This window comes from Scyliorhinus canicula, chromosome 12 (genome assembly GCF_902713615.1).
Source record: "Scyliorhinus canicula chromosome 12, sScyCan1.1, whole genome shotgun sequence".
NCBI lineage: Eukaryota > Metazoa > Chordata > Chondrichthyes > Carcharhiniformes > Scyliorhinidae > Scyliorhinus > Scyliorhinus canicula.
The window spans coordinates 71,635,023-71,655,502 of record NC_052157.1 but is presented as its reverse complement, the minus strand read 5'-3'; the positions used below and the strand labels follow the sequence as shown (position 1 = coordinate 71,655,502).

Genomic DNA, 20,480 nt, shown 5'->3' with positions numbered 1-20,480 from the left:
AAAGCACATTAATGTTCGAGTTTTGTTTAAAATATATTGACGATATACTGAATCATTTACTTACCTTGTACAGTTATCTGTATGGTAGTGTTTGTGCTTTTATCGGTTATGCTGTTACTTGCGCGACAAGTATAACTCCCACCGGCATTCAAATTCATTGATTCAATGTTATAAGTTTGTTCTGTCTTTAACAGCCTACTCCCATTGTACCATTCATATGTAGCAGGTGGGACTGAGGAGGCAGCACAGCTTAATGTAAGAGTTTCTCCCTGTTCTATCTGAACTGGCCCTGGCGGTGTAATATTGATATCCTCTGGGCCATCTTCAAAGGAATCAAGAAAATGACTGAATTATATATAACCAATATATTCACCAATGTTAATTACAAAAAAATGTTTTGTGAGGTCTGTGAACTTACAATTAACTTGCAGTTTGGTGTCGCCAGATTTGTTGCTAAAATCATTGCTTGCCTTACATTTATATGTTCCTGAATCATATCTGTTAACACTGATTATAGTCAGTGTAACATTGTCAGGAGATGTTATTATTCTGTCATTATCCTTGATAACTCGATCATCCTTATACCATATCCGTGATAGTATAAAGCCTGAGGCATGGCAAGTCAGGAAAACGGTATCCATGTTTTCCATTGGTTTTGAATTGTTGGTCAATACACTGACATTTGAAACAGGTTCTGTAAAAACAACGAAATGGGAAATTGTAATTTTGTCTTCTCCAATCAGTGGTCGTTCTTAAAGCAATCAGTTTCCTCATTCATGGTTTTCAACTCCAATTCAATGTGAGGGCAGCAGAGGGCAGCAGAGCAGAGCTACTGATCAGCTGTTCTGGGGAAATTTGCATACGTGCAGTGCGGTCAGCCTAAGTTGAAGGTGAACCTGCGAAGGAGACCCAAGGAGTTTGAGTAAAGGCAAGCAACCAGCAGAGGGCAGCAGAGCAGAGCTACTGATCAGGTGTTCTGGGGAAATTTGCATACGTGCAGTGCGGTCAGCCTAAGTTGAAGGTGAACCTGCGAAGGAGACCCAAGGAGTTTGAGTAAAGGCAAGCAACCAGCAGAGGGCAGCAGAGCAGAGCTACTGATCAGCTGTTCTGGGGAAATTTGCATACGTGCAGTGCGGTCAGCCTAAGTTGAAGGTGAACCTGCGAAGGAGACCCAAGGAGTTTGAGTAAAGGCAAGCAACCAGCAGAGGGCAGCAGAGCAGAGCTACTGATCAGCTGTTCTGGGGAAATTTGCATACGTGCAGTGCGGTCAGCCTAAGTTGAAGGTGAACCTGCGAAGGAGACCCAAGGAGTTTGAGTAAAGGCAAGCAACCAGCAGAGGGCAGCAGAGCAGAGCTACTGATCAGCTGTTCTGGGGAAATTTGCATACGTGCAGTGCGGTCAGCCTAAGTTGAAGGTGAACCTGCGAAGGAGACCCAAGGAGTTTGAGTAAAGGCAAGCAACCAGCAGAGGGCAGCAGAGCAGAGCTACTGATCAGCTGTTCTGGGGAAATTTGCATACGTGCAGTGCGGTCAGCCTAAGTTGAAGGTGAACCTGCGAAGGAGACCCAAGGAGTTTGAGTAAAGGCAAGCAACCAGCAGAGGGCAGCAGAGCAGAGCTACTGATCAGCTGTTCTGGGGAAATTTGCATACGTGCAGTGCGGTCAGCCTAAGTTGAAGGTGAACCTGCGAAGGAGACCCAAGGAGTTTGAGTAAAGGCAAGCAACCAGCAGAGGGCAGCAGAGCAGAGCTACTGATCAGCTGTTCTGGGGAAATTTGCATACGTGCAGTGCGGTCAGCCTAAGTTGAAGGTGAACCTGCGAAGGAGACCCAAGGAGTTTGAGTAAAGGCAAGCAACCAGCAGAGGGCAGCAGAGCAGAGCTACTGATCAGCTGTTCTGGGGAAATTTGCATACGTGCAGTGCGGTCAGCCTAAGTTGAAGGTGAACCTGCGAAGGAGACCCAAGGAGTTTGAGTAAAGGCAAGCAACCAGCAGAGGGCAGCAGAGCAGAGCTACTGATCAGCTGTTCTGGGGAAATTTGCATACGTGCAGTGCGGTCAGCCTAAGTTGAAGGTGAACCTGCGAAGAAGACCCAAGGAGTTTGAGTAAAGGCAAGCAACCAGCAGAGGGCAGCAGAGCAGAGCTACTGATCAGCTGTTCTGGGGAAATTTGCATACGTGCAGTGCGGTCAGCCTAAGTTGAAGGTGAACCTGCGAAGGAGACCCAAGGAGTTTGAGTAAAGGCAAGCAACCAGCAGAGGGCAGCAGAGCAGAGCTACTGATCAGCTGTTCTGGGGAAATTTGCATACGTGCAGTGCGGTCAGCCTAAGTTGAAGGTGAACCTGCGAAGGAGACCCAAGGAGCTTGAGTAAAGGCAAGCAACCAGCAGAGGGCAGCAGAGCAGAGCTACTGATCAGCTGTTCTGGGGAAATTTGCATACGTGCAGTGCGGTCAGCCTAAGTTGAAGGTGAACCTGCGAAGGAGACCCAAGGAGTTTGAGTAAAGGCAAGCAACCAGCAGAGGGCAGCAGAGCAGAGCTACTGATCAGCTGTTCTGGGGAAATTTGCATACGTGCAGTGCGGTCAGCCTAAGTTGAAGGTGAACCTGCGAAGGAGACCCAAGGAGTTTGAGTAAAGGCAAGCAACCAGCAGAGGGCAGCAGAGCAGAGCTACTGATCAGCTGTTCTGGGGAAATTTGCATACGTGCAGTGCGGTCAGCCTAAGTTGAAGGTGAACCTGCGAAGGAGACCCAAGGAGTTTGAGTAAAGGCAAGCAACCAGCAGAGGGCAGCAGAGCAGAGCTACTGATCAGCTGTTCTGGGGAAATTTGCATACGTGCAGTGCGGTCAGCCTAAGTTGAAGGTGAACCTGCGAAGGAGACCCAAGGAGTTTGAGTAAAGGCAAGCAACCAGCAGAGGGCAGCAGAGCAGAGCTACTGATCAGCTGTTCTGGGGAAATTTGCATACGTGCAGTGCGGTCAGCCTAAGTTGAAGGTGAACCTGCGAAGGAGACCCAAGGAGTTTGAGTAAAGGCAAGCAACCAGCAGAGGGCAGCAGAGTAGAGCTACTGATCAGCTGTTCTGGGGAAATTTGCATACGTGCAGTGCGGTCAGCCTAAGTTGAAGGTGAACCTGCGAAGGAGACCCAAGGAGTTTGAGTAAAGGCAAGCAACCAGCAGAGGGCAGCAGAGCAGAGCTACTGATCAGCTGTTCTGGGGAAATTTGCATACGTGCAGTGCGGTCAGCCTAAGTTGAAGGTGAACCTGCGAAGGAGACCCAAGGAGTTTGAGTAAAGGCAAGCAACCAGCAGAGGGCAGCAGAGCAGAGCTACTGATCAGCTGTTCTGGGGAAATTTGCATACGTGCAGTGCGGTCAGCCTAAGTTGAAGGTGGTTTGTGGAGGGGCTGTTGGCAACTGACAGTTAAACCCGAAACACTTTGTGAGTGTTTCCCACCCTACCTCCTCCTCTAACCAACCCCCCCACCCCACGGTGGTTGGGAAGCGGGAGCAGGGGCCTGTCGTGAAGGTGAGTGAGTGCCTTTAAATTTGCTTAACTTTCAGCGGGATCAGGGTTTGAGGTAACATCAGGTAAGCTCTTCCTTTCTTTTTCTTTTTCTTGTTTTTTTTAAATCTAGAGGTGATGTCAGGGAAGGCAGTACAATGCTCCTCCTGCAGAATGTTTGAGGTGAGGGACTCCATCAGTGTCCCTGCTGATTTCATCTGTGGGAAGTGCACCCAACTCCAGCTCCTCAAAAACCGTGTTACGGACCTGGAGCTTGAGCTGGATGAACTTCGGATCATTCGGGAGGCAGAGGGGGTCATAGATAGGAGCTTCAGGGAAGTAGTTACACCAAAGACTGGAGATAGATGGGTAACTGTAAGAGGGACTGGGAAGAAGCAGTCAGTGCAGGGACCCCCTGCGGTCGTTCCCCTGAGTAACAAGTATACCGTTTTGGATACTTGTGGGGGGGGGGACTTACCAGGGGTAAGCCATGGGGTACGGGCCTCTGGCACGGAGTCTGTCCCTGTTGCTCAGAAGGGAAGGGGGGAAAGGAGTAGAACATTAGTAATTGGGGACTCAATAGTCAGGGGCACAGATAGGAGATTTTGTGGGAGCGAGAGAGACTCACGTTTGGTATGTTGCCTCCCAGGTGCAAGGGTACGTGATGTCTCGGATCGTGTTTTCCGGGTCCTTAAGGGGGAGGGGGAGCAGCCCCAAGTCATAGTCCACATTGGCACTAACGACATAGGTAGGAAAGGGGACAAGGATGTCAGGCTGGCCTTTAGGGAGCTAGGATGGAAGCTCAGAGCGAGAACAAACAGAGTTGTTATCTCTGGGTTGTTGCCCGTGCCACGTGATAGTGAGATGAGGAATAGGGAGAGAGAGCAATTAAACACGTGGCTACAGGGATGGTGCAGGCGGGAGGGATTCAGATTTCTGGATAACTGGGGCTCTTTCTGGGGAAGGTGGGACCTCTATAGACAGGATGGTCTACATCTGAACCTGAGGGGCACCAATATCCTGGGGGGGAGATTTGTTAGTACTCTTTGGGGGGGTTTAAACTAATTCAGCAGGGGCATGGGAATCTGGATTGTAGTTTTGGGGTGCGAGAGATTGAGAGTATAGAGGTCAGGAGCACAGATTTGACTTCGCAGGAGGGCGGCAGTGTTCAGGTCTGTGGTTTGAAGTGTGTCTATTTCAATGCCAGGAGTATACGAAATAAGGTAGGGGAACTGGCAGCATGGGTTGGTACCTGGGACTTCGATGTTGTGGCCATTTCAGAGACATGGATAGAGCAGGGACAGGAATGGTTGTTGCAGGTTCCGGGGTTTAGGTGCTTTAGTAAGGTCAGAGAAGGGGGCAAAAGAGGGGGAGGTGTGGCGCTGCTAGTCAAGGACAGTATTACGGTGGCAGAAAGGATACAAGATGGGGACTCTTCTTCCGAGGTAGTATGGGCTGAGGTTAGAAACAGGAAAGGAGAGGTCACACTGCTGGGAGTTTTCTATAGGCCACCTAATAGTTCTAGAGATGTAGAGGAAAGGATGGCGAAGATGATTCTGGAAAAGAGCGAAAGTAACAGGGTAGTTGTTATGGGAGACTTTAACTTTCCTAATATTGACTGGAAAAGATATAGTTCGAGTACATTGGATGGGTCGTTCTTTGTACAATGTGTGCAGGAGGGGTTTCTGACACAATATGTTGACAGGCCAACAAGAGGTGAGGCCACATTGGATTTGGTTTTGGGTAATGAACCAGGCCAGGTGTTAGATCTGGAGGTAGGTGAACACTTTGGAGACAGTGACCACAATTCGGTGACCTTTACGTTAGTAATGGAAAGGGATAATTATACCCCGCAGGGCAAGAGTTATAGCTGGGGGAAGGGCAATTATGATGTCATTAGACATGACTTAGGATGTGTTGGTTGGAGAAGTAGGCTGCAAGGGTTGGGCACACTGGATATGTGGAGCTTGTTCAAGGAACAGCTATTGCATGTTCTTGATAAGTACGTACCAGTCAGGCAGGGAGGAAGGGGTAGAGTGAGGGAACCGTGGTTTACCAAAGAAGTGGAGTCTCTTGTTAAGAGGAAGAAGGAGGCCTATGTGAAGATGAGGCATGAAGTTTCAGTTGGGGCGCTTGATAGTTACAAGGAAGCGAGGAAGGATCTAAAGAGAGAGCTGAGACGAGCAAGGAGGGGACATGAGAAGTCTTTGGCAGGTAGGATCAAGGAAAACCCAAAAGATTTCTATAGGTATGTCAGGAATAAAAGAATGACTAGGATAAGAGTAGGGCCAGTCAAGGACAGTGGTGGGAAGTTGTGTGTGCAGGCTGAGGAGATAAGCAAGATACTAAATGAATACTTTACGTCAGTATTCACTCAAGAAAAAGATAATATTGTGGAGGAGAATGCTGAGACCAGGCTATTAGAATAGATGGCATTGAGGTGCGTAGGGAAGAAGTGTTGGCAATTCTGGACAAGGTGAAAATAGATAAGTCCCCGGGGCCGGATGGGATTTATCCTAGGATTCTCTGGGAAGCCAGGGAAGAGATTGCTGAGCCTTTGGCTTTGATTTTTAGGTCATCATTGGCGACAGGAATAGTGCCAGAGGACTGGAGGATAGCAAATGTGGTCCCTTTGTTCAAGAAGGGGAGTAGAAATAACCCCGGTAACTATAGGCCGGTGAGCCTAACGTCTGTGGTGGGTAAAGTCTTGGAGAGGATTATAAAAAATACAATTTATAATCATCTAGAAAGGAATAATATGATTAGGGATAGTCAGCATGGTTTTGTGAAGGGTAGGTCATGCCTCACAAACCTTATCGAGTTCTTTGAGAAGGTGACTGAACAGGTAGACGAGGGTAGAGCAGTTGATGTGGTGTATATGGATTTCAGTAAAGCGTTTGATAAGGTTCCCCACGGTCGGCTATTGCAGAAAATACGGAGGCTGGGGATTGAGGGTGATTTAGAGATGTGGATCAGAAATTGGCTAGTTGAAAGAAGACAGAGAGTGGTAGTTGATGGGAAATGTTCAGAATGGAGTTCAGTTACGAGTGGCGTACCACAAGGATCTGTTCTGGGGCCGTTGCTGTTTGTCATTTTTATAAATGACCTAGAGGAGGGCGCAGAAGGATGGGTGAGTAAATTTGCAGACGACACTAAAGTCGGTGGAGTTGTAGACAGTGCGGAAGGATGTTGCAGGTTACAGAGGGACATAGATAAGCTGCAGAGCTGGGCTGAGAGGTGGCAAATGGAGTTTAATGTGGAGACGTGTGAGGTGATTCACTTTGGAAAGAATAACAGGAATGCGGAATATTTGGCTAATGGTAAAATTCTTGGTAGTGTGGATGAGCAGAGGGATCTCGGTGTCCATGTACATAGATCCCTGAAAGTTGCCACCCAGGTTGATAGGGTTTTTTATTTTTTATTTTATTTTTTTAAAATTTAGATTACCCAATTATTTTTTCCAATTAAGGGGCAATTTAACGTGGCCAATCCACCTACTCTGCACATTTTTGGGTTGTGGGGGCGAAACCCACGCAGACACGGGGAGAATGTGCAAACTCCACACAGACAGTGACCCAGAGCCGGGATCGAACCTGGTGACCTCAGCGCCGTGAGGCGGTTGTGCTAACCACTAGGCCACCGTGCTGCCCCAGGTTGATAGGGTTGTGAAGAAGGCCTATGGTGTGTTGGCCTTTATTGGTAGAGGGATTGAGTTCCGGAGCCATGAGGTCATGTTGCAGTTGTACAAAACTCTAGTACGGCCGCATTTGGAGTATTGCGTACAGTTCTGGTCGCCTCATTATAGGAAGGACGTGGAAGCTTTGGAACGGGTGCAGAGGAGATTTACTAGGATGTTGCCTGGTATGGAGGGAAAATCTTATGAGGAAAGGCTGATGGACTTGAGGTTGTTTTCGTTAGAGAGAAGAAGGTTAAGAGGTGACTTAATAGAGGCATACAAAATGATCAGAGGGTTAGATAGGGTGGACAGCGAGAGCCTTCTCCCGCGGATGGAGGTGGCTAGCACGAGGGGACATAGCCTTAAATTGAGGGGTAATAGATATAGGACAGAGGTCAGAGGTGGGTTTTTTACGCAAAGAGTGGTGAGGCCGTGGAATGCCCTACCTGCAACAGTAGTGAACTCGCCAACATTGAGGGCATTTAAAAATTTATTGGATAAGCATATGGATGATAAGGGCATAGTGTAGGTTAGATGGCCTTTAGTTTTTTTTTTCCATGTCGGTGCAACATCGAGGGCCGAAGGGCCTGTACTGCGCTGTATCGTTCTATGTTCTATGTTCTATACACTGGATCTGGTTTCACATCAAAGTAGAATTGAACCGAATCGATGACTTCTGTAGTTACTAGTGTCATTACTGATCCTTGGTTAGAAATAACATTAAAAAGCTCATGAAATCATGGGACAGCACCCACCTTCATTGCTCCTTGTCCATCCAATTGATGCAAAAAATGCAATGATTTCTCTTTCCAATCCTGCATCATTACGACTGTTTTTCACAAATATCTACCGTCATGTTGTACACCTACAGGCTGTCCCTTGGCAATCCCCCTTCTTTCTCATCTACATGCAGCCTCAGTCACATCAGTCGAAAATAGAGGGTGAGATTTTATAGAGCATTGGCGTCCCCACATCCACAAGTAGAGAAATCGGGACCTACATCCCCACCCTGGCACTTTGCTAGAAACAGATAATTCCCAGAGAACATCAATTTCTTTAAAGTGAAACTTTTGTCTCCTTTGGCACGGGCCTCCATGAGCATTTGCTGGCTGCCCTGCCCTCAGACCTGGTTCAGGAATCCTGCTGGCTGAGCCTTTTTTCCTCAAAAGTAAAACACAGCGGGCTGGAATCTGTGATCCTGAGGCAAAGTGTTGGCACCGTCAGAAATGCCGTTGCATTACTCAACGGGTCAACACGGCCTCAGGATCAGCAATTCTGGCCCCTACAGGGGGCCAGCACAGCACTGCAGCAGTTCACGCTACTCCAGCTGCCGATCCCAACGTCAACTGGGCGCTGCGCATGCACAGTGGCTCCCTTCAACCCGCCAGCCTGATGCAACATTGCACAGGGGCCGGCGCAGAAAAAAGGAGGCCCCCAGCCAGAGAGGCCGGCCCAGCCCACATAAACAGCCCCCCCCCCCCCCCCCCCCCCCGGGTCAGACCCCCCTTCCCCCCCACAGGTCGTCCCCCCGACCCTTCCACGTCGAGTTCCCACCGTCTGAGAGCAGGTGTGGATGGCGCCGGCGGGACTCGGGTTTTGCACGACAGCTACTCGGCCCATCCCGATCCAAAAATTGTCGGGAGAGGGGGGCCGCGTAGAGCAGCCCCCGAACGGCGCCGCGACAATAATATCTCTGCGGAGAATCGCGTGCTGGCGTCGGGGCACGATTCGCGCCAGTTGCAGGGATTCTTTGGCCTGGCCCCGGGCTGAGAGAATCCCATCCAGGATATTTTGCCGCTACATTTCTCCCTCCTCACCTCAGATTCTTTGCGTGCATGCACCTCAACGTTTGGACCAGTTTGTTATCCGGTCTAAGGGGACCCGACCAATCGGATTGGATTGGATTGGATTTGTTTATTGTCACGTGTACCGATCCACAACCAAGAGCATTATTTTGGAACACCAGGGGCGGTATTCTCCCCTACCCGGCGTGACGGGGGGTCCCGGCGTAGGGGAGTGGCGCCAACCACTCCGGGGTCGGGCCTCCCCAAAGGTGGGGAATTCTCCGCACCTTTGGGGGCTAGCTCCGCGCCGGAGGGGTTGGCAGCAGAAGACTGGTGCAAAAAACCGGCGCCAGCGGCCTTTCAGGCCCGCCGCCCGGCAGCGGGGCTGGCCGAAAGGCTTTCGCCGGTCGGCGCATGCGCCGGCGGTGACGTCAACGGCCAGCTGCCGCTGACGTCACCCCTGGCGCATGCACGATGTGGGTTTCTCTTCCGCTTCCGCCATGGCGGAGGCCGTGGCGGCGGCGGAGGAGAAAGGGTGCCCCCAGGGTACTGGCCCAGAGTCTGAGCAGGAAACCCCAATCGCGGGCCTGGCCACCGTGGGGGCACCCCCCGGGGTCCGATCGCCCCGCGCCCCCCCCCCCCCAGGACCCCGGGGGCCCGGTAGCAGCGCCGATCCCGCCGCCACCAGAGGTGGTTCAAACCTCGGCGGTGGGAGAGGCCTCCCAGCGGCGGGACTTCGGCCCATCCGGGCCGAAGAATCGCTGCAGGGGCCTCACCGATTGGAGTGGCGTGATTCCCGCCCCCTCCAATTCCCGGGTGGCGGAGAATCTCTGCCACGGCGGGGGCGGGATTTTCGGCGGCCCCAGGTGATTCTCAGACCCTGCTGGGGGTCGGAGAATTTCGCCCCAGAGGAGTGATGAAATGTTTGAGGGACAATTGACTGGCAGGAGAAGGAGGACATTGAACTGTGGAGGAGATATTAGGAGGTATTTGTTTTTCTTGTATTCTCTTTTGATGGTTATTGGAGAATAACCATCATTATTCAACCATCATTAGATCATTGAAAGGCATTGGCATTAAATTTAAGGATGTGTTTATAATATCCCAGGATTATTAGTTTAAAGTATCCAGGATTACCAGAGGTATATTACAACTGTATCACCTCACTTCTGTGTAATGTTTTTATTTATTTAAGGTGGAGCTCATTTCGATCCAGGCGCCCAGGTAAAAGGAGGAACGAGCAGAGATGGTAAGACTGGTGGACGAGATTTTGAGGGTGGACAGGAAGTACGTGGAAGTCCCCGGGCAGGATTGTTGAAGGAAAGGCAGAGGATCCAGATGGAGTTCAGGCTGGTGTTCACGGGGAAAGCAGTAGGGAAGTTGGAGAGAGCCCGAGGGACAGTGTATGAGTATATGGAGAAGGCAAGTAGGATGCTGGTCTACCAACCTAGGAGGCAAGAGGCAGAGAGGGAAATTGGAAGAGTGAAGGATGGTATGGGAAGGGAGGTACTGGAACCTGTGGGGCTGCATGGTGTATTCGAGGAGTTTTATCGGAAGTTATATGAATCGGAGCCCCATGCCGGGGGGGGGGTCTCTGCTTTTTGGACAGGTTGACGTTTCCCAGGGTGGAGGAGGACCTGGTGGAGGGGCTGGGGGGCCCCTATTGGGTTGGTGGAAGTGATGGAGAGTATGGGGGGGCATGCAGGCAGGGTAGGACCTGGGTCTGGATGGGTTCCCGGTGGAGTTTTGTGAGACGTTTGGTGGACCTGGGCCTCTGCTAGTGAAGACATATAAGGTGAGCACCCCACACCATGTCGCAGGCTTCTATTTCCCTGATACTGAAGAACGATAAAGATCCGGAACAGTGTGATTCTACCGTCCGATATCATTGCAAAATGTGGATGGCAAGTTGCTGGCGAAGGTGCTGGCTTCGCGTACTGAGGACTGTGTACCAGGGGTGATAGGTGAAGATCAGACAGGATTTGTGAAGGGGACGCAGTTGTTTGCGAATGTGAGAAGATTACTGATCTTGATTATGTTGCCCCTGGAGGGGCAGGAAGTTAAGGCGGCAGTCGAAATGGAGCAGAGAAGACTTTCTACTGGGTGGAGTGGGAGTATCTGTGAGAGGTGCTGGGATGGTTCAGGTTTGGGCAGGGGTTTGTGGATTGGGTCCGGCTGCTGTATAGGGTGGCGGTAGCAAGCGTGTGGATGAACCGGGTGCGCTCAGGGTATTTTGGGTTGCACTGTGGGACAAGGCAGGGTCTTGGGGGGGGGGGGGGGGGGGGGGGGGGGTCGAGCACAGAGTCTTGCTGTATGCAGACAACCTGTTTCTGTATATCTTGGACCCACTAGGGCATTTTGGAATCATGAGTATTTTGGCGAAATTTGGCCGGTGTTTCAGATACAAACCGTACATGGGGAAGAGCGAGGGGTGTTCCCGATTGACACCAGGGGGCAGGAGAGGTTGTTGAGAGAGCTACCGTTCACGGCAGTGGGGGCGATGTTTGGTTAGATTTGGTGGTGGGATGCTTGCGGAGCATGAAGGGTGTGTGCACCTTTTTTATGTTCCTTTGTTTGTTACATGGAGGTGTGCGCGTGGTTGAGAGGGGAATCAGCGGGGTGTCGGAGACTCAGTAGCCTTGGGCAAAGGCTCCCAGGCTAGCTGGTGGGCGACTTGAGCATCCAGGTGGCATGGGGGTAGGGGCAGCTGCATAAGCTGAATCTGGTTCGGTTGGTGGGGATTTTAAGAGGTGAGATGAGTGATTTTTAAGAAACGGCAGGAGAGGATTCTGGAACTCAGTCACCTCGACTGTACTATGGGTAGCTGAAGAACCCCTCCAGTTGCAAACAGGAGGACATTCATCCAATGGAGGCGACAGAAGAGGATTCTGGGAGAAGTCAACTCAGTCACCTCCACTGTACTGTGGTTATCTGAAGAATCCCTCCAGTGACAAACAGGAGGAAGTTCATCCAATAGAAGCAGTAGAAGCCTCCCGTACCAGCCTCTCCCAACAAGCCCCGCAAAGTGGCGACTAGGGGCTTTACACAGTAACTTCATTTGAAGCCTACTTGTGACAATAAGCGATTTTCATTTTTCATTTTCAGTTCAGAAGAGGATTCTGGGAAAAGTCATCTGAGACACGTCAACTGTAATGTGGTTAGCCAAAGAAAGCGTGTCAAGGAACGATTAAGCCCAAAATACTACATTATTATTTTCCTGCCTCCGTCCTCCTCTAAAGAAAAAGGCACTGTGAGGAGGACAGGCAAGGGTAAAGAACGTTATCACAGCCAGCAGGTAGGTGATTGGCTGGTGACTGGTAAGTAGTTATTAATTCTATTTTCTTTACTCTTATTTTCTCTTGGCGTTGTTGTAAAGTTAATTTAAGTGTTAAGTCATGGCAGAGAACTCAGACACGTGTCATGTTCCTCCTGTGCAAAGTGGGAATTCAGGGACCCTTCTGGTGTCCCTGACTCCTTCATGTGCAGGAAGTGTGTCCAACTGCAGCTCCTGTCAGACTGCTTCATAGCTCTTGAGCTGCAGATGGAATAACTTCAGAGCATCCACGATGCTGAGGAAATCGTGACCAGCACAGTCAGTAAGTTGGTCACACCACAGATCAAAATTACTGAGGGAAATAGGGAATGCGTGACCACCAAACAGAGGAAGAGTAGGAAGATCAGTGCAGGTGTCCCCTGCAGTCAGCTCCCTGCAAAACAGGTATACCGTTTTGGATACTGTTGGGGGGAGATGGCGAATCAGGGGAAGGTGGCAGCAACCAGGATCATGGTACCATGGCTGGCTGTGCTGCACAGGAGGGCAGGAAAAACTGTGACAGAGCTATAGTGATAGGGGATTCGATTATCAGGGGACTACATAGGCGTTTCTGTGGCTGCAAACGAGACTCCAGGATGGTGAGTTGCTCCCTGGTACGAAGATCAAAAATGTCTCAGAGCAGCTGCAGGGTATTCTGGAGGGGGAGGGTGAACAGCCAGCTGTCATGGTGCATATAGGTACAAAACGATATAGATAAAAACACATGATGAGGTTCTACAAGCTGAATTTAGGGAGTTAGGAGATAAACTAAAAAGTAGAATCTCAAAGGTAGTAATCTCAGGATTTCTACCTTTGCCACCTGCAGCTGGTCAGAATAGAAATGGCAGGATAGCTAAAATGAATGCGTGGCTTGGGAGATGGTGCATGAGGGAGGGATTCAACTTCCTGGGATATTGGAACCGGTTCTGAGGGAGGTGGCACCAGTAGAAACCAGACGGTCTGCACCTGGGCAAGACTGGAACCAATGTCCTAAGGGGAGTGTTTGCTAGTGCTGTGGGAGAAGGTTTAAACTAATATGGCGGGGATGGGAACCGACACGGGGAGTAAGGTGAGGACAGAAACAAAAGGCAGTAAAGGGAAAAGTGGAAGGCAGAGAAACAAAAGACAACATCAAAAAGGGCCACATTACATCATAATTCTACAAGGGCAATCAATGCAAAAAAAAAACAAGCTTGAAGTCTCTGTGTCTGAATGTGAGGGGCATTTGTAATAAGGTTGATGAATTAACTGCGCTGACAGTCATTAACGGATATGATGTACTTGGAATCATGGAGACCTGGCTCCAGGGTGACCAGGAATGGGAACTCAACATCCATGGGTATTCAATATTCAGAAAAGATAGATGGAAAGGAAAGGGAGGTGGGGTAACTTTGCTGGTTAAAGAGGAGATTAACACAATAGTAAGGAAGGACATAAACCTGGACTATGTGGAATCTGTATGGGTGGTGCTGCCAAACACTAAAGGGCAAAAAACGTCAGTGGGAGTTGTGTACAGACCACCAAACAGTGGTTGTGAGGATAAGGATGGCATCAAACAGGAAAGTAAAGATGTTTGCAGTAAGGGTACAGTTATTATGGGTGACTTCAATCTGAATATTGATAGGGCTAATCAAACTGGTAGCAATGGGATGGAGGAGAATTTCCTGGAATGATGAAGAACAAAGAACAATACAGCACAGGAACAGGCCCTTCCGCCCTCCAAGCCTGTACCGGTCATGATACCAACCTTGACCAAAACCCTCAGGACTTCTTTGTGCCGCATCCCTCTATACCTCCTATCCATGTATTTGTGAAGAAATCTTTTCAATGCCATTAATATATCTGCTTCCACAACCTCCCCTGGCAACATGTTCCAGGCACTCACCACCCTCTGCATAAAAAAAAACACGTTGAGGAACCAACTAGAGAGCAGGTCACCCTAGACTGCGTATTGTGCAATGAGAGAGGATTAATCAGCAACATTGTGGTGAGAGATCCTTTAGGGAAGAGTGACCATAATATGGTAGAATTCTTCATGAAGATGTAGAGTGACACAGTTAAGTCTGAGACTAGGGTCCTGAACTTAAAGAAAGCTAAGTCTGATGGTATGAGATGTGCATTGGCTAAAATAAGCTGGCTGTTGGATTTAACAATTATTGAGAGGGGTCCTTTAAAATATTAGCGAAAACATACTGGAAAATAAAATGATTCTTGAAGTGTATTGAAGTTGTAGAAATATGAGTAAGCTATAAAATTGGCTAATCTTTTAAACACTGTCCATGACTGTCTCACATGTTACGAATAATGTCCTGCAAGTAACTTACTGTTATGAGGTACATTCAATGAGTTTGAAACAATATTGTAACTGATTCCAGATGTGATGTAGGGAGTTTGAACATGGGACAAGAGTCGTGGAAATATAATTAATTTGGAATAATTGATTAATGTCTAATTAGCCAATCACCTGATAAGTGACTGACACTTTCCTGAACAAATCAAGGGGGCCTCAGCTGAGAATTAGAACCAATGAAACTAAGTAAGGGGCTAAACCCAGATAAGGACTCCCTTAAGAATGTGATCTGTTTGATTGATTAGAGAGAGGAATTTTAGCCGTCGGAGAATCCTTGAAGCATTCGTAAAAATTACTTTTAAGGCCTTTTGTTGAAATGGCGTTTAAGTCTTTCAAGTTAATTTTGTGGGAATGTACCAAAATGAGTTCTTAAAGAAATAAACAATGCTTTATATTAATTCAACCGGACTGAGAACTTATCCATGAGCGAAAGTAAGGGGAATCTTGCTGGCAAGCCTTCCCAAGCTGCCAAAGGATACTTAAGGGGTTTATAGTGGATAGGTAATGGCAAATATATAAAGAACACATGGATGAACTTCAATAATTGTACATCCCTGTCTGGGAGAGTAAAACAGGAAAGGGGCTCAACCATGGATAACAAGAGAAATCAGGATAGTGTTTAAGCCAAAGAGGAGGCTTATAAATTGGCCAGAAAAAGCAACAAGCCTGAGAACTGGGAGAAATTTATAATTCAGCAGAAGAGGACATAGGGTTTAATTCGGAAGGGGAAAATAGAATACGAGAGTAAGCTTGCAGAAAACATAAAAACTGACTGCAAAAGCTTCAATAGATTTGTGAATAGAAATAGACTGGTGAAGACAAAGACAGTTAGAATCAGGTGAATTCATAATGGGCAACTAAGAGATGGCAGACCAGCTGAACAATTACTTTGGTTTGTCTTCACTAAGACACAAATAATCTACCAGAAATACTTAGGGGACAGAAGGTCTAGTATGAAGGAGAAAATGAAGAAAATCCTTATTAGTCAGGAAATTGTATTGGGGAAATTGGTGGGATTAAAGCCCGATTAGTCCCCAGGGCCTGATGTTCTGCATCCCAGAGTACCTAAGGATGAGGCATTGGTGATCATTTTCAAACGTTCTATTGGCTCTGGAAGAGTTCCAATGGATTGGAGGGTAGCTAATGTAACCCCACTTTTTAAAAAAAGGAGGGAGAGAGAAAATAGGGAATTATAGACGGATTAGCCTGATATCGGTGGTGGTGAAAATTCTAGAGTCAATTATTAAGGATGATATAACTGAGCATTTAGAAAGTGGGGGCATGATTTGTTCAAGTTAGCATGGATTCATGCTTGACAAATCTCCTGTAACTTTTTGAGGATGCGATCAGTAGATTGGATGAGTGTGAACCAGTGGATGTTGTGTATCTGGACTTTCAAAAGGCTTTTGACAAGGTTCCCACACAAGAGATTAGTGAGCAAAGTTAAAGCTCATGGTTTTGGGGGCAATGTATTGATGTGGATAGAGAACTGCTTGGCAGACAGGAAGCATGGAGTGGGAATAAATGGGCCATGTTCAGAGTGGTAGGCAGTGACTAGTGGAGTACCGTAGGGTTCAGTGCTGGGTGCCCAGCTGTTCGCAATATGCATTAATGATATGGACGTGCAATATCTCCAAATTTGCAGACGACACTGAGCTGGGTGGCAGTATGTGCTGTGAGGAGGATGCAAAGAGGCTGCAGGGTGACTTGGACCGGCTGGCTGAGTGGTCAAATACTTGGCAAATGCGATATAATGTGGTTAAATGTGAGTTTATCGAGTTTGGTGGCAAAAACAGGAAGGCAAATTATTAACTTAATGGCGGCAGTTTAGGAAAAGGGGAAATGCAGCGAGACCTGGGTGTCATGATGGAACAGTCGCTGAAGGTTGGCAAGCAAGTACAGCAAAGGGGGAAGTGCAACGAAACCTGGGTGTCACGGTGGAACAGTCACTGAAGGTTGGCATGCAGGTATAGCAGGTGGTGAGGATAGCTAATAGCATGCTGGCTTTCAGAGCAAGAGGATTTGAGTATAGGAGCAGGGATGTCTTGCTGCAGTTATATAGGGCCTTGCGGAGACCACACCTTGAGTATTGTGTGCAGTTTTGGTCTCCAAGTTTGAGGAAGGATATTCTTGCTATTGACAGTGTCCAGTGAAGGTTCACCAGACTAATTCCTGTCCTGGCTGGACTGACATATGGATTCAACCTTATCCTCCATAGCACCGATGTCATCCCTTACTATTGCCCGGATGTCATCCTTAAATAACAGAGCAACACCACCTCCCCTACCATCCACTCTGTCCTTCCGAATAGTTTGATACCCTTGGATATTTAACTCCCAGTCGTGATCATCCTTTAACGATGTTTCAGTGATGGCCACAGTGATCAAGGGGTATGGAGAGAAAGCGGGAGTGGGATACTGAGTTTTCATGATCAGCCATGATCACATGGTGCAGGCTCGAAGGGACAAATGGCCTACTCCTGCACCTATTTTCAATGTTTCAATGGATCCTCATAATAATTGGGGTCTGGTCATCACACTATTGATAGGATGTGACTGCAATAGAGAGGTTGTAAATGAGATTGACCAGGATGTTGTGTAGATTGGATAGGTTCATTTGTGAAGAGACCTTGGCTAGTCTGGGGCTGTTTACATTAAAGCAGAGAAGGCTGGGGGGTAGGGGGATGCTGATCATTGGGTACACCATTATGAAGGACATGGATAGTGTTGATAGAAATGAATGTTTCCCCTTAGCAGGGGATCAATAACCAGGCGGCATGAGCTGCGGTAAGGGCAAGAGGATTTAGAGTGGATTTGGAGAGAAAGGTTTCCATCCAGAGGGTGATGGGAATCTGGAACTCACTACGTGAAAGGGTGGTAGAGGCAGGAACCCTGACAACATTTAAGAGGCATTGAGATGAGCACTTGAAACACAATAACATACAGTGCTACTGATCAAATGCTGGAAATTGTCATTAGAAAATATAAGTACTTGATTGCTGGTTTTTCTTTTTCTGCACTATAAAGCTCTGTGACTCCATGTTGGGAAGGCCTCCTATTTGGATCTGGTCCCACAGTACACTTACCTGTTCTATGTATGCCACTGTAGTTCCCTTGAGTTGACTTTATGGTATTTGATGCAGTTATTTTATGGTTTGGAACTGTGATTGGAATTTTAGTTGAAGCTGGGTTTGAGGTATTGTTTGTTTCTGTGGTCCATTTCCTGGTTACAGATGAGGTTGATGTGCTGGTTGTTGTTGGAGTTGTGTTGTTTGAAATCGGGGTGGGTGTGCTGGTTGCAATCGGTCTGGATGTTCTGGTTGCCATTGGGGTCGATGTGGTGGTTCCAATTGGTGTTGATGTGTTTGCAATTGGGGTCGATTTGCTCGTTACAATCAGGGTTGACATACTGCTTTCAATTGCTGTTGATGTGGCAATTGTTTTTGTGATCGATGTGCTGGTTGCTGCTGTGGTTGATGTCCATGGACCTACATGTCAGACAATGGGACAAACGGAGTGAGATTAATACAGGTCTTTAATTAGTTTTTGAGCAAGTACAGTGCCCGAAGGAACACAAATATAGAAATGACAAAATTATGCTTATGTAAGATATTATAAGAGGGGAGATAATTGCTGAACCTTTTAATAATTGGTTATATTTTAGTATGTTTTCATTTATGAAATAGCGAGTATGCATAGGAGCAGGGATGTCTTGCTGCAGTTATATAGGGCCTTGCGGAGGCCACACCTTGAGTATTGTGTGCAGTTTTGGTCTCCTAGTTTGAGGAAGGACATTCTTGCTATTGACAGTGTCCAGTGAAGATTCACCAGACTAATTCCTGGCCTGCTGGACTGACATATGGAGAATGACTGGATCGACTGGGCTTGTACACACTGGAGTTTAGAAGAATGAGAGGGGATCTCACAGAAACATATAAAATCCTGATGGGACTGGATAGGCGAGATGGGGAAAGAATGTTCCCGATATAGGGGATGTCCATAACTAGGGATCAGAGCCTAAGAGTAACGGGCAAACTTGTGGAATACTCTACCACAGAAAGCTGTTGGGGCCAGTTCATTGGATATATTCAAGAGGGAGATGGATATGACTGTTTTGGCTAAAGGGATCATAAGAACATAAGAACTAGGCGCAGGAGTAGGCCATATGGCCCCTCGAGCCTGCTCCGCAATTCAATGAGATCATGGCTGATCTTTTGTGGACTCAGCTCCACTTTCCGGCCTGAAATCCATAACCCTTAATCCCTTTATTCTTCAAAAAACTATCTATCTTTATCTTAAAGACATTTAATGAAGGAGCCTCAACTGCTTCACTGGGCAAGGAATTCCATAGATTCACAACCCTTTGGGTGAAGAAGTTCCTCCTAAACTCAGTCCTAAATCTACTTCTCCTTATTTTGAGGCTATGCCCCCAGTTCTGCTTTCACCCGCCAGTGGAAACAACCTGCCCGCATCTATCCTATCTATTCCCTTCATAATTTTATATGTTTCGATAAGATCCCCCCTCATCCTTCTAAATTCCAACAAGTACAGTCCCAGACTACTCAACCTCTCCTCGTAATCCAACCCCTTCAGCTCTGGGATTAATCTAGTGAATCTCCTCTGCACACCCTCCAGAACCAGTAGATCCTTTCTCATGTAAGGAGACCAAAACTAACTGAATACTCCAGGTGTGGCCTCACTAACACCTTATACAATTGTAGCATAACCTCCTTAGTCTTAAACTCCATCCCTCTAGCAATGAAGGACACAATTCCATTCGCTTTCCTAATCACCTGTTGCACCTGTAAACCAACGTTTTGCGACTCATGCACTAGCACACCCAGGTCTCTCTGCACAGCAGCATGTTTTAATATTTTATCATTTAAATAATAATCCTGTTTGCTGTTATTCCTACCAAAATGGATAACCTCACATTTGTCAACATGGTATTCCATCTGCCAGACCCCAGCCCATTCACTTAACCTATCAAAATCCCTCTGCAGACTTCCGGTATCCTCTGCACTTTGTGCTTTACCGCTCATCTTAGTGTCGTCTGCAAAGTTGGACAATTGCCCTTGGTCCCCAACTCCAAATCATCTATGTAAATTGTGAACAATTGTGGGCCCAACACTGATCCCTGAGGGACACCACTAGCTACTGATTGCCAACCACAGAAACACCCATTAATCCCCACTCTTTGCTTTCTATTAATTAACCAATCCTCTATCCATGCTACTGCTTTACCCTTAATGTCATGCATCTTTATTTTATGCAGCAACCTTTTGTGTGGCACCTTGTCAAAGGCTTTCTGGAAATCCAGATATACCACATCCATTGGCTCCCCGTTATCTACCGCTCTGGTAATGTCCTCAAACAATTCCACTAAATTTGTTCAGCACGACTTGCCTTTTATGAACCCATGCTGCGTCTGCCCAATGGGACAATTTCCATCCTGATGCCTCGCTATTTCTTCATTGATGATAGATTCCAGCATCTTCCTTACCACCGAAGTTAAGCTCACTGGCCTATAATTTCCTGCTCTCTGCCTACCTCCTTTTTTAAACAGTGGTGTCACGTTTGCTAATTTCCAATCCGCCGGGACCACACCAGAGTCTAGTGAATTTTGGTAAATTATCACTAGTGCATTTGCAATTTCCCTGGCCATCTCTTTTAGCACTCTGGGATGCAATCCATCAGGGCCAGGAGATTTGTCTACCTTTAGCCCCATTAGCTTACCCATCACTACCTCCTTAGTGATAACAATCATCTCAAGGTCCTCACCTGTCATCGCCTCATTTCTATCAGTCACTGGCATGTTATTTGTGTCTCCCACTGAGAAGACCGACCCAAAAAACCTGCTCAGTT

The 20,480-nt window shown here is 47.6% G+C and overlaps 1 protein-coding gene across 4 annotated transcripts in view; it reads right to left on the bottom strand.

Moving 5' to 3' along the window:
- Nucleotides 1-20,480, bottom strand: part of LOC119974384 (uncharacterized protein PB18E9.04c-like) — a 96,247-nt gene that overhangs the window by 39,209 nt on the left and 36,558 nt on the right. For 3 of the 4 annotated variants that reach the window (XM_038813190.1, XM_038813192.1, XM_038813193.1), the window contains exons 7-9: nucleotides 17,702-18,103; nucleotides 419-694; nucleotides 65-322 (exon numbers count right to left, since the gene is read on the bottom strand). In XM_038813190.1, coding sequence (XP_038669118.1) covers nucleotides 65-322; nucleotides 419-694; nucleotides 17,702-18,103 — 936 coding nt within the window. The remainder of the gene's footprint in view (nucleotides 1-64; nucleotides 323-418; nucleotides 695-17,701; nucleotides 18,104-20,480) is intronic. The other variant, XM_038813194.1, reaches the window with a different exon arrangement.